The sequence below is a fragment of the Penicillium alfredii genome, assembly GCF_028826965.1.
Source record: "Penicillium alfredii strain IBT 34128 chromosome Unknown utg000001l_segment0_segment0, whole genome shotgun sequence".
NCBI classification, from domain to species: domain Eukaryota; kingdom Fungi; phylum Ascomycota; class Eurotiomycetes; order Eurotiales; family Aspergillaceae; genus Penicillium; species Penicillium alfredii.
The window spans coordinates 1428008-1440112 of record NW_026622698.1 but is presented as its reverse complement, the minus strand read 5'-3'; the positions used below and the strand labels follow the sequence as shown (position 1 = coordinate 1440112).

The 12105-nt window shown below is 54.7% G+C and overlaps 4 protein-coding genes across 4 annotated transcripts; 1 reads left to right on the top strand and 3 right to left on the bottom strand.

Annotated features, from left to right (window-relative positions):
• Positions 1-2090: 2090 nt before the first annotated feature.
• Positions 2091-4831, bottom strand: anxc4 (annexin ANXC4; the record flags this gene model as incomplete). The annotated part of the gene is made up of 2 exons (XM_056651123.1): positions 2091-2396; positions 2600-4831. The coding sequence occupies 2 exons, from the start codon at positions 4829-4831 to the stop codon at positions 2091-2093; spliced, it is 2538 nt and encodes an 845-aa protein (XP_056515973.1).
• Positions 4832-5626: 795 nt separating this feature from the next.
• On the bottom strand, positions 5627-7440 carry aspE (septin; the record flags this gene model as incomplete). Its single annotated transcript, XM_056651122.1, has 2 exons — positions 5627-6869; positions 6941-7440. The coding sequence occupies 2 exons, from the start codon at positions 7438-7440 to the stop codon at positions 5627-5629; spliced, it is 1743 nt and encodes a 580-aa protein (XP_056515972.1).
• Positions 7441-9365: 1925 nt separating this feature from the next.
• NUU61_000537 (uncharacterized protein) lies at positions 9366-10646 on the top strand (the record flags this gene model as incomplete). Its single annotated transcript, XM_056651121.1, has 3 exons — positions 9366-9531; positions 9606-10375; positions 10404-10646. The coding sequence occupies 3 exons, from the start codon at positions 9366-9368 to the stop codon at positions 10644-10646; spliced, it is 1179 nt and encodes a 392-aa protein (XP_056515971.1).
• Positions 10647-11079: 433 nt separating this feature from the next.
• Positions 11080-12023, bottom strand: NUU61_000536 (ketopantoate reductase family protein; the record flags this gene model as incomplete). The annotated part of the gene is made up of 2 exons (XM_056651120.1): positions 11080-11735; positions 11831-12023. The coding sequence occupies 2 exons, from the start codon at positions 12021-12023 to the stop codon at positions 11080-11082; spliced, it is 849 nt and encodes a 282-aa protein (XP_056515970.1).
• Positions 12024-12105: the final 82 nt, after the last annotated feature.

The following is a 12105-nucleotide window of genomic DNA, read 5'->3' as shown; positions in this document are numbered from 1 at the left end:
AGTCCAACAGGAGACGAAGACACAAAAGAGGGAGAGGGGGGTGAACAGGCCGAGACCCCCCTCCTCTGGGGGCCCGCATGCCAGAATGTACCCTCCACGACGACGAAGTGGTCTTGCGTGACGGAGATCGTGATCACAGAGCGCAGCAGACCTACATGTGTCGAGGGAAAGTTCCGAGCACGTCGCCTGACCGTGGTCAGTGTCCGGGGTGGAAATCAAAAAGAAAAAAGAAACAAAAAAAAAGCGCATGCATGCGGTTTGCTTCGGGCTTCGGCCATATGGCAAGGGAAGGGAAGGCCGGACGCGAGGGGGAGGAGAAGGGAATGGAGCCCGGGGCAGGGATATTCTCAAGACGACGGGGATTTTTACCTGGGCGAATTTAGTTCCGATGAAATCGCGGTCTGGGAGGAAACCAAAGGCAAGCGAAGCATCCACCGATGGAACAAGCAGCGGTCTATGCGGGATCGACGGGGACAATGGCGTCAGAGGACAGGGCCAGCAGGACCATTTAGCTCGTGTAGTTCGACACCCTTGCAGATGACGGCCACCGATACCACAAGGAGAGAGTGCGTGTGGAGGAACGAGCGACTGGATGAAAGGAGGGTGTGAAAAGTGTGCTCTTCGGGATATCTCGACCCATCCCATCAGGCCGAATGGGAAGGCGACACACCGCAAGGAAAGCGCCAAGGGGCGTGATGAGACCCCATCATGCGACATCGAGAGAACTCTCGGATGCATGGAAGGCCCTTTGGATCGGGCTGATGCTGAGTGCCCGATGAATTGCGGGGGAATGGCGATCAGCGGAGAAGTGTTGAGTAGAAGTGTAGTTGCATGCATCCTGTAGTGACTGTGGACAGCATATTCTCAAGTAGACATACTGTCTAGAAAATGGCAGTCCGGACAATCCATCCGGGGACCTGCAGAGTGTGTGTCTAGAGTGTTCAAATCACAGCCCCTGCCCTTGCAGTGATACCCGCTTCTGTACGCGTGCGTGAAACAGCCCGATGGGAGAACACACCCAGTAACTTGCGTACTGGGTACTGGGTACCTGGGCTGCGGTGCGAGGACGTCGCGTGCGCCGAGTACCGGGTACCCGCTGCGCAGATCTGCGTCTTATTGGCACCTCCTTGCGGGCGATCGGCTGAGATACGTCAGGTGTTGATGGATTAGAAAATGAATGAGAGAATTTATGGGAAATTCTAAGGTTTTGTCGGGTACTATTGAACTTAGGTGATTTGTTGTGTAACCCGGTACTCATCCATGGATGAAGGATATATCTGGTGGTTCTATAGACACAACTGAAGGATATATACCCCAAATCTTGAGTGATATGGAGACAAACGGCTCAAATATAACACATATCTCTTAATAAACTCAACGCAGACCACCCCTTTAGCGCATGTCGCACCCTGTCAAGCAGATGGCCTCCACCTAGATCCCTTGAACATGGGGTTGAACTCGAACATGAATGCAAAGCAGAAACCCATGCTTAAGATACAGATATGCAAGTCTCGTGTACAGATTAACTAGCGTGGCCAAGCACCTGCATGCTGATTTGCCGAGTGTGTCCCCGAAAAAGCCGGTGCACATGTTCCGGTGACTTGATAGTTCTCCGCTCGCAACTAGACTGCAGTGTGCTAATATACTAATCTACTGAATCCAACAAATCTCATGTTCAACGATCTCGCTCATGATGTCATACCCCACTGTGCACTGTTCTCTATGTACTCTATCTGCACGTGAAACCTTGGGCTCGGCATTCCCATCGGGGTGGGTGGTTGGACATGTACGACCATGGCCACCTGGCTGAAGACTACTAGACTAATAGAAAGTGAGTGAACTTGTGGTACAAGGACACCACTAGATCTTGGAAATCAAATACTTTAAATCAAATCTTAGTCGGGAATGCAAATACACTCGATAGCTTAGAATACCCTCAAGTATCTACTATACCTCGTCTAGTTCTAGACAGATACCTCACTAGACACTAAACACTAGCGAGCACTAGAACAATCCCGAAAGACGCCTATGACAGACTAGACATATTAACAGCTATGTATGATCCATGGATATACCCCTAGATACCCAAATCACCGCCCCATATCCCTCGAGCTCCGCGCCAGCTCAATACAAAACTCGCCCCACTCGCTGCCCCCACTCGACGACATAACTTCCTCGGCAATCGCCTCTTCCAGAAGCTCATCATACCGCCGCCGGTATTCGAGCTTGACCTGCTCCAGATGACGGGGCTCCCAATGGAGCCGCACCAGACGCGAAATAAGCAGTTCCGACCGTTCGCGGCCGGTCCGGGATTCGCGCAGAGCTTGGTGGAGCAGGAGGGCGTCGCGCATGGGGCGATTGATGGCGCCGTTGAGGATGTGGGCGAGGGTTTCACCCTGGGAATTGAGTTAGCATGGGAAAAAAAGGAAAAAGAAAATCAAAAGGAGGAAGAAAATATTGATAGTAACAAGAATGACAACATGATTGTCAATGTTTCAAATTCAAACAAGCAGGGGTGAGTAGAAGTGAGAAAAAGAAAGGGATAGAACGAGCGAAGGTGGATGAAGGCAAGTGGATAACGGAATGAAGGGTAACCTACCACCAAGTTTCGCGACTTGGCAATCATGGCCCGCGCGAAATTATGCCCATAGCTTGCCTCGTAGGCGCGCAGCACCTCGCGCAGATGCTCGTCACTGCGCAGCACGATGATATGAATCATGGCAGTCTCACCCCCATCGCGCGAGACCAAAGCGCGGTGCAGGTCTCGGACGTCCTGGCGGATGAGACGCGAGTCTAGCGGCTCGCGCTCGTCCTGGCGGCCGGCCTCGAGGGCAAGGAGGATGGCCGTGCGGAACTTGTCGGCGCGCAGCTCCGAGCGCATGCACCGCTCGAGACTGTCGCCATAGCGCGGGTCTCGGAAACAAGCCTTGATCTCGCGGATGGCGGTGTTGGATCGGCCGATCAGCGACTCGATCAGTAGCTCGCGCCGCGATGTGCCGGCCTGGTAGTAGCAGTTGGCCCAGTAAGCTTCGGATTCCCAGCGGCCGAGCGCCGTGGCGTAGCAGACCTTTCCGAAGGACGAGGTGCCCAGTTTCAGACGCAAGTGCTTAGCGAGATTGATCCCCTTGCCGTGCGTGCGGACCCGTTTCTTATACTCTTGTCGCAGGAGCGGGATCTCGTCGCTACTCAGCCGTGGCAGGATGTGGATGATGGGTTTAGTATCGATGTTGCGCGTGTGGTTGAGGGCCGACTGCATCGCAGCGGCATCGGCGCCGGCGTCGTAAAACGACACACGCTTGCGACCGCTAGTCGGGGAGATGAGGACCAAGGCGTCGCTTCCGGGAACCGAAGAATTAGAGTCCTGCCGAACATGGCTGGTGCTCAGTCGGCTGCGACGCTTATCCTCCTTGCGCTCGTCACGGCCCCTGTCCTTCTCTTTGCTCTTGTCTTTGCTGCTGCGGTAGCGGCTTTCATCGGTGCCGGACTTGGACCGGTGCTTGTTGCGCCGTCCCGACTCAGAGTTAGAGGTGCCCCCGTCGAGCGGCTCCAGATCGGAAATGTCTTCATCACGCGAAGAGGACATAGCAATCGGAGACGGCATGGGCGAGATGGATTGATAGGTGCCGTGGTACGGCTCCAGCAGTGGACTGGCTGGCGCGGGTCCTGTCGGGGTCCCGGTGACCGCAAGGTTATTCGTTGACACAGACAAACTGTGAGGACGGCCGCGGCCTCCGCCGGGCGTGATTTCCACAAACTGTGGCTCGCTGCTATACCGGTAGGACTGCATCGGTTGGACCGGCTGAACCGACTGATCTGCAGGTTTGCCAAACTGCTCCTGTGGCGACGCTGTGTAGGACTGTTTGGGCGGCGCCTTGGAGCTATATCGGACTTTGGGGTCGACCTGCGCATACTGGTACTGGGGCACGCTCGCATACTGCGACGTTGGCGGGTAAGCAGCATCGCTGGCTGACGCGTTGCGAGAATGCGACGGCACATAAGCGCCAGCACTGGAGCTCGCATACGGAAACTGCTGAGAAGACAAGTTTGCATATTGCGGCGCAGGGAACGAGGGCGCAGCCGTCCCAGATGCATTGGCGTACGTCGACGCCGGAGGGAACGCTCCGGGCATGGCCGACGTCTCTCCAGCTTGAGAGGACGGCGGCACAAAGCCCGGTCGCTCGCACTCGGGGATGGGTGCCCAGTCCGACTGCGGATCAGCATAGCCGGACTGGCGCGGAGCACCCGGCTGAGCATGCAAGAAGTTCGCCGGCTGGGCGTAGCGGAATCTGTCCGGGCGCGCATAGCTGGGATGGCTGCCCAGGGCATCGCCATAGGCTAGGGCATCGTCCAACGAGTCCGAGTCCGAGTCGTCGAGGCGACTGCTGTGACCAGGCGGAGAGGAGGGGCGGCGGCGGCGCGGTTGGGACGAATACTCGCGCGCACGGGCAGCGATGCGCTCGTCCTCGGAGCCCGAATGTTCATACCGGTCATCGCGACGGTCGCGACGACGGCGCGACTTGTCGGCGTCGGAATCAGAGCGGTTGAGATCGTAGCGAGCGGGGCTGCGAGGCGCGCGAGAGATCACGTTGCGCGGTTCCTCCAAGTCCCGCAGCTTGCGCTCACTCAGCAGCTTGTACTGTCTCTCGATCTCGGCCTCCTCGTCCGTCCCGTAGTCTCGGCTGGACGTTTTGGGGAGCTCGACGGCGGGTGAGCGCGAGCGGGGGCGGGATCGCGATGGCGAGGGAGACGGCACCCGGCTGTCGCGCGATCGCGAACGCTCGCGACTGCGGGAACGGGTGCGCGACCGTGGGTCGTGCACTTGGAGCGACATGACGTTCCAGGGTCCGACGGTGGGGGCGAGGGTGCCGGATCTGGAGATGTGTTTATGGATAGTCGAAGTATGAACGAGCTGGGAATTTCAGGTCGAATGTAGCTGGGTTTGTTCACACAAAGAAGTGGCGGGTCAAATGGCGACCGGAGCAAAAAATTGTGAGTATGAGCGAGGACGAGGCGTCGAGTCCACTGGTCAGGGCATTCTTGCACAGTCACACAAGTCCCCGAGGGAAGATAAAGAGAGAAGAAAGAAGAAAGAGAGAAAAGCAGGGCGGCTTGTATTTGCACCTCGTATTCCCCTCCAACGCCGCCAACCGCGCGAGCTGCAGTTCTGCAACAGAACGGCCCCATGGAGCTACCATCCAGCCACTCTTATTGGCTCGAGTCAGGCGCTCGACTCATGATCGCCTCGACGGCGCTTCAGCTCAAAAGTGATGTTGGACCCCCAATGGGCAGGGGACTAAATTGCCAATCGAGCTGGGGATATCCATGACGTGGGCAAAACGTGGGAGAAGTCAATGGGCGCGTCTACACTACGAGGGAAAAGAAAAAGCCAGGCCAAAGACACAAGTGGTATTACTACCGGGGAAACAATAGGTAAGCACATAGGAACACAAGTACAGGATTTGACACACAGCCGACATTTTGTCAGAAGGGAAATACAGGAGAAAGAAAGACAAAAGACAAAGAAAAAGTCCTAGGCCGCCAGATGTGGCCGAGGCGAGAATCGGGGTATGTGCGAAAGAAAAACAAGCTATGCGAACAAGACAAGAGAAGACGCGCCACGGGGAATTTATCGCGTGCGACGGCCATCGTGAACGGGACGCAAACGACCTCCGTACATGGCCTTCTTGGACACCGGCGCGGGCTGCTCATGGCGGTGCAGGCGGCTGGTTCTCCAGCGTTCGTACCAGATCACGCGGCTGGCCTCGCGCAGCTCAGAGCGCCATTCGCTAAACACCGAATCCTTGAGCCGCACAAAGTCGCAGTGCTCCGGGTTGTAGGGGTCCGCAAATCCCCAGGGGAATCGACGACCGACCGGCTGATCCCCGGCTGCCAGCGAGTGAGGGTCGGGGGACAGGATCGAGAACGGGACGTGCTGGCTGGCGGCATGCGAGGCGTTGGACTTGCGCGTGCTCTGGGTGCGTTGCGACGGCGAGGTGGGAGCCGCCTTCTCAGGCACAGGCTCCGACTCCTTGACATCATCGGCCACTTGGGCAGATTCGGTGGGTTCGGGGGGCTCAGAAGTCTCAGCGGTTTCAGCAGACTCAGCCACCTCGGCAGGCTGAGCAGGCACAGTAGATCCAGGGAGCTCAGCGGGCTCAGTGGATTCGTCGGCCTCAAACTCGCCGTCTGCGGTCTCCTCATCCGCGCTTTCTGACGAGGTATATTCCTCCTGGTCTTCCAGGGTCAGAATCTCAAGCGGGTCGATGTTGGCCTGCTTCAGGCTGTTCCAAACCGCCTTGCGGAGGTAATGCATGTGGGCAGAGGTGATGGTGTCCGCCTTGCTAATTACCGGCACAACCGTAGTCTTGCCCAGCACGGTGCGCAGCACCTGCAGATCCAGGTTCTGGTCCAGAACCCCGATCACGGGCGAATCAGACGGCTTAGAGGTGCCATTGGCGGCGCGCTCGGCGGCGGCGATATTTTCATCCAGACGCACGGGGTCCAGGATCAAAAAGGTGCAGTGGATGTGGGTGTCCCGGGCACCTGGGGAGCGCACGACCTTCATCTCCTCGGCCAGAGTCTCCTCGAACTTGCTCTCGAGGAAGCCGGTGACGGCGCGCATCTGGAGATCGGCGATGTTGCGATCCAGGCCCTCCGAGTCCCACAGGGTCAACCCGACACGCTCCGTGTCGATCTCCGTCTCCAGGTACTGCGAGGTGAATCCTTCGTAGGGCGAGGTTTGGCGGTCGAGTTCAACCAGCTCCTCTGGAGTGCGCGACGGGTGCTTGTGCGGGGGCATCGTCAGGGCCTGGCGCAGGAAGTTGATGAACGAGGTCTTGCCCGAGTTGCGAGCGCCGACCACCAGGACACTAGAAAGTAGAAAAAAAATTATCTGTTAGTCGGATGTCATGACAGCAGGCACGGTCTCTTCTCTACTTACTTGTAGGACGTGGGGTCCTTGCGACGCCGCAGACGACGCGGGCTGTTGACGGTGCTCACAGCACTGCTGGCGTAGCTGTAGCGACCACGATGGGTCATGCTCTCAGTGCGGGCATAGGGGTCAATGGGCTCGGGGATCGAGGTGGATGCGGCAAAACCCGACTGGGGGCGTGGCGGGGTCGGGTCCACGGCGAGGGCATCACGCTCTTCGCCTCCAAAGGTCTCCAGTTGTGGGGTGGGGGAGAGGTCAGGCAAGCGCGGGGCATGCTTGGGCGCGTAGGATTCACGCTGACGGCGCAGCTCTTCTTCCATGGCTTGAGCCTTGGACATCTTCTTGCGATTGCCCGAGGATTTGCGCTCGCCGAGGGGTTCGGTGGATTTGGAACGACGGAGGAAACCGAGCGAGGTGCGGCGTTGGTTGAGGGAGCCTTGACCATTCTCCGTGATGGCAGGTAGGCCGTCAGAGGGAGGCGCCAGGCGGGTACCAGAGGGAGTTGCCATGTTGTGCGCTTTCCTGATTTGGCGTTGTACAATCGCACCTGCCCAAGCAGGAACCGGGTCTTTAGGGTCTTTTTGGGGTTCTTCTTTTCTTTTCTTGTGAGGTCTACTACCTCAGCATTCAACCCTCGATCAGCACCAGAACCACTACCCACGAACAGGTTACTTGTGGAATATGGAAATACTCACACCAGATCCAAGATCTACCTTCAATTATTTCGATGACTCCAGGGACGCGAATGGGAGACTGGAAGTTCAACACTGCAGAACACGGTCCGGTGGGGATGTGGAGCGATTCGAAACTGCCAATGGCTTTCCTAATAGTCCCAGACTGAATACAGAATCTCACGTCGAGATTCAATATTCGGAAGAATGCGATTTCAGAAAGAAAAAGGGAATGGGTCTGCGACAGCAGAGAAATGAGAGAGAAGGGCAAGCGAGAAACAACAAGCTCCCAGCCAGTGGGTTCTGTCCCGTCACTACTGGAGTGACGAGAATTGAGCGAGAGAATAGAAATTGAGACTTGGAAAAGAAAAAAAAAAAAGAGAAAAGGTTCCAAGGCCTTCTTTTGTTTTGTTTTTTCGGGGTTTGGGGGAAATTGAGAAACAGCCTGCTCACAGCGTCCGACTACAGCGGCGCATAGAGAGAAGAGGGGAAAAACACAAAAGGAGAGAAAAGGTGGGAAGAAGAAGAGAGAGAGAGCCGAGACGATGCCGATGGGCACTTATTTTACGGAGCTAAGGGGAACGGGGATCCATCGGCCATCACATTATGAGAATATGAGGATATGAGTATAATTAGTATCAATCCGTATCATTACCAGGAACCTCGAATCCCGGCAATCCAGGCAATCCAGGCAATCCAGAGACTGTGATGGCTCTCAAACTCAGCTCTTTACCATTCGTGAAGGTGACCGGAGATTCAGGGGTAAAAACGAACCCAGCGCCCCCACTTGAAGCTGTGATGGGTCCAAGGCGCTTGGAACTAAAGCCAGACGGGAAGTATGCTTGTCGATGATTTGTCCAGGGGATGTATCATTCGCGAGAGTATTATGTTCAATATTAATGGATTTAAATATATCGAAAATATAACATCAGACATCAAATATACATGTAGTATACATCCAGTATACAGTGTATATTCTCTTGCATAGATGAAGAATGCTCGCGAGTCCCCTGAGATCTGGCTCGTGCCCAACGGACGCCAGGGGCCGTTGAACTCCACTGGCAAAAGGATCGAACATTAATTTTGCATGAGAGAAAGCAGCTTAGTGACTCGCAGACTTGAAACATGCTAAATTGTGGGTTCGTCGGTTGGGCCGTTTCCTTTGTATCTCCCCTGGAGTGCATGGGAGATGCACTAGCACACGTTCATGCACGAGCCAAGTGTCGAGCCTCAACCTGTTTTTGATTTTATAATATTATATTTTATTATGTTATGATTATTATCCATTGGCTCCCTCCGCCCAGAGTCGCGATTACCAGGTATACCAAGTAGGGCTATAGATCGCTGAGCTAGGGCTATACAACATTGCCGTTAACAATATAATTCGACCTCAGTTGCCCTGAATCAATTCTTTCTCTCTTTCCTTCGGTTTCTTCACTAAAGCTGCCCCTTTTACAACATTTTGGGTCGCGACGTGGGGCGCATCCAGCCCGTGTCTGGGACGCGTTCGGGGAACCGAACTATTGAACTACAGCCATGGTTGGCCGAAGCAATCCATGGATAACTAGAATGCAAGCTTAGTCTTCAGGTTGCACAAGCCATCATATGCTGTTTCATCGATGCCAATGTCTAGCCCTATATTTATTTACATTACGATCCAAAAGACCCTGAGTCACACTATACCCAGACGGGCCGAGTGAGGCACGGGCCCTAACATCCCTGCGAAGTAGACTTACGTCTTGACTCATACCTCACCTTGCCAAATGGATTTGAGCTACTTGTTCTCAGTTGATATATCGCTTGGAGATGCATCGAATACCACGGCAGCATATCGCGTCTCCCATTACACGGGCGACACCGTCACCGGCGTGGTCTCCCTCCGATCTACTTGTGATGTCCGATTCGATGTGGTTGAGTTACTGCTGATAGGTAGGTCACCAACAAAACAAAAGAATAACCCTCGAATTATCATGGCCATAGCACAAGAGTAACTGTAAGAACAGGCGAGGAACGCACAACACTGCTCAATGAAACCGCGCACCGTCGATTCTACCAGAGCCACTTCCCGCTCCACGAAACAACCCTACCATCTCCAAGGACCATCATCAAAAACCGCACATATCGCTTCCCATTTTCATTTCAAGTGCCCGACCATCTCCCACCAAACTCTTGCAGCCACAACATCGCCAGTAATCCTCTCATCCACCAGGCCCATCTCCAGCCGCCTCCAAGCTTCGGCGATGCCACCATCTCCGGGTTCGGCGGCCAGCTGCGCGATGACTTTGCACCTCCCAGCTGCCGAATCCTGTGGCTCGTGCAGTTTCGGCTCCTGCGCAAGAACATCGTCTCGGCAGAGCCCGAGCCAATCCTAGTCAAGAGTCTCAAATTGCGAGTCAAGCCCGCAACCGACGAAACTCTGCACCTCAACCTCAACCGCGGCAGCAGCGAGTACTGTCTGCAGCAGACCAGCATGGTAGCTGGCAAGGGCTCAAGGGAACTGGGCACGCTCACCGTGACCCTGGAACCACCAAAAAGCTTTTACCTCCCACTTCGGGACCCGCACAGCTTTATCGGCAACGCAGTGCGATTATTTCTACGATACACGCCCACAGAACCGACAGAAGAGTTGTTGCAATTGCCTCGCATGCGATCTCTCAAGGGGAATATCACCGCAACGACCTTCTACACCACCTCCTCGCACCACGACATCCCCGCGAAGAAAAAGGATATCTTCGGGAAAGCCAAGAACTATGCCGAGATGAAGTTCCCCCCCGTTCTGTCACTCGATGGATGCGCTCGAGTGGGCGGCGGATCCTGTCGCTGGTGACTATGCGGCGACGCTATTGGTGCCGGTGAATCTCCCGCGCCAGAACTTCGTGCCGACGTTTCATTCTTGTTTGATTTCGCGTGTGTATGCGCTGAGTCTGCAGCTCGGGGTGCATGGGGCTTCGGGGATTAGTCTGCGTGTACCTGTGCAGGTTTCTACGCATCGGGATTCTTTGGTTTTGCCGTCGTATCATGCGTCGGTGGGGATCGGGGCGTGAGCTGTGGATGCTTGTGCGACGTTACGCGGAGGTAAAATTCGGTTATTCCATACTTTCATGGATGCTTCGAAGGGTTGTGGGTGGTTTTATAGGTAAAACATTGTCGTCAGCAATTACACAACTCCAAAGCTAACCTTGCTGGATAGACTCGGCTTGGCTTATAGATTATGGATAGTCGATCAAAATCCATCCATGTACCAGTTCTCGACAAGCCGAGTAGAACCACCATATCGCTATATCACTTCCTTCTCTGTTTCAATCGCCACTGCACAGCTCCACATAATCCATACAGCGTAGACAGAATGGGAGCATCCACGCCCAACCGTCTAGCTTCCCGAACAGCCTCCCCGAGAATATTCTCATACTCGATTAAATTCCCCTGCAATAGTCAAGAAGGAATCAGCTAAAACTCCACAAGAGACTCTTCATATCTTCAAGAACCAACCTTTTGAACGTCCACCTGCATACTCGGGGTAATCATCTGCTCAACAGGATTACTGCGAATAGCATCATCCACAATATCCTCGGGGAGTATATGCCCCGCAGCCCGCGCAATCTCCACCACTTCCTTCATGGCCGGGATAACAAGTCCAGCCAGAGTATGAGTATTAGTATTCTCGTTCAATTGGAGCTCGCCCGTGTTCAGTCCAGTGAGCGCACAGACCGGGTTAAAGCTTGCATTGTAAACAAGCTTCGTCCAGCGCTCATACTCAACCTCGGGCTTGTAGAGACACGTTGTTTTCCCGCTGGCGCTGTAAATAGCAATAAACTGTTTTGCTTTCTTCTCCAGCGTATCTCTGCTGAGAGACGGGTGCTGAAAGGCTCCGATGTGTAGCAGATCGCGCTGTTTCTGCTCTATCACGCCTTTGCTGACTTCGTGTGCGTCGACGCGGCTGACGCCTGATAGGATAATATTCTCTGGGAATCTTTCGATGAATGGCCGTTCTATATGCAGCCCGTTCTGCATGAGCACGATTGTCGTGTGCCCTGCAGACACTGCTGGCGAGATGATCTCTGGCAGTGTTGGGCTGGTATCTGGGATGTTCTTTGTGCAGCACACGATATAGTCGAAGGGGCGGTCTGATGATTCTTTGGATATGGTGGGTACAGCTTGTAAGACTGTTGTGTTTTCCTTGCTTCGTTAGTTATCTCTCGCATTGATACATGGAATGTGTGCGACTGACCCTCGGTTGGTCGCCACCCTTTCAATTCGCCGTGGTCACAAGAGTGAATCGTGTACCCGGTCTCTTTTACCAGGTTATAGTTCGATCTCAACACTCCCGACACCTCGGCTCGACCTCCGCGTTCGAGGTTGAGGGCTGCGACGGTTCCGACACCGCCGCATCCAACCAAAAGGACCCTGGATTTGCCGGACATCAGAATCTATTGCAGTTTGTTTCTTGCCGTACGAAGTCTGGTCATTCAATCTGATGGTGAGAGGTGTCATCTCTGTGGACAA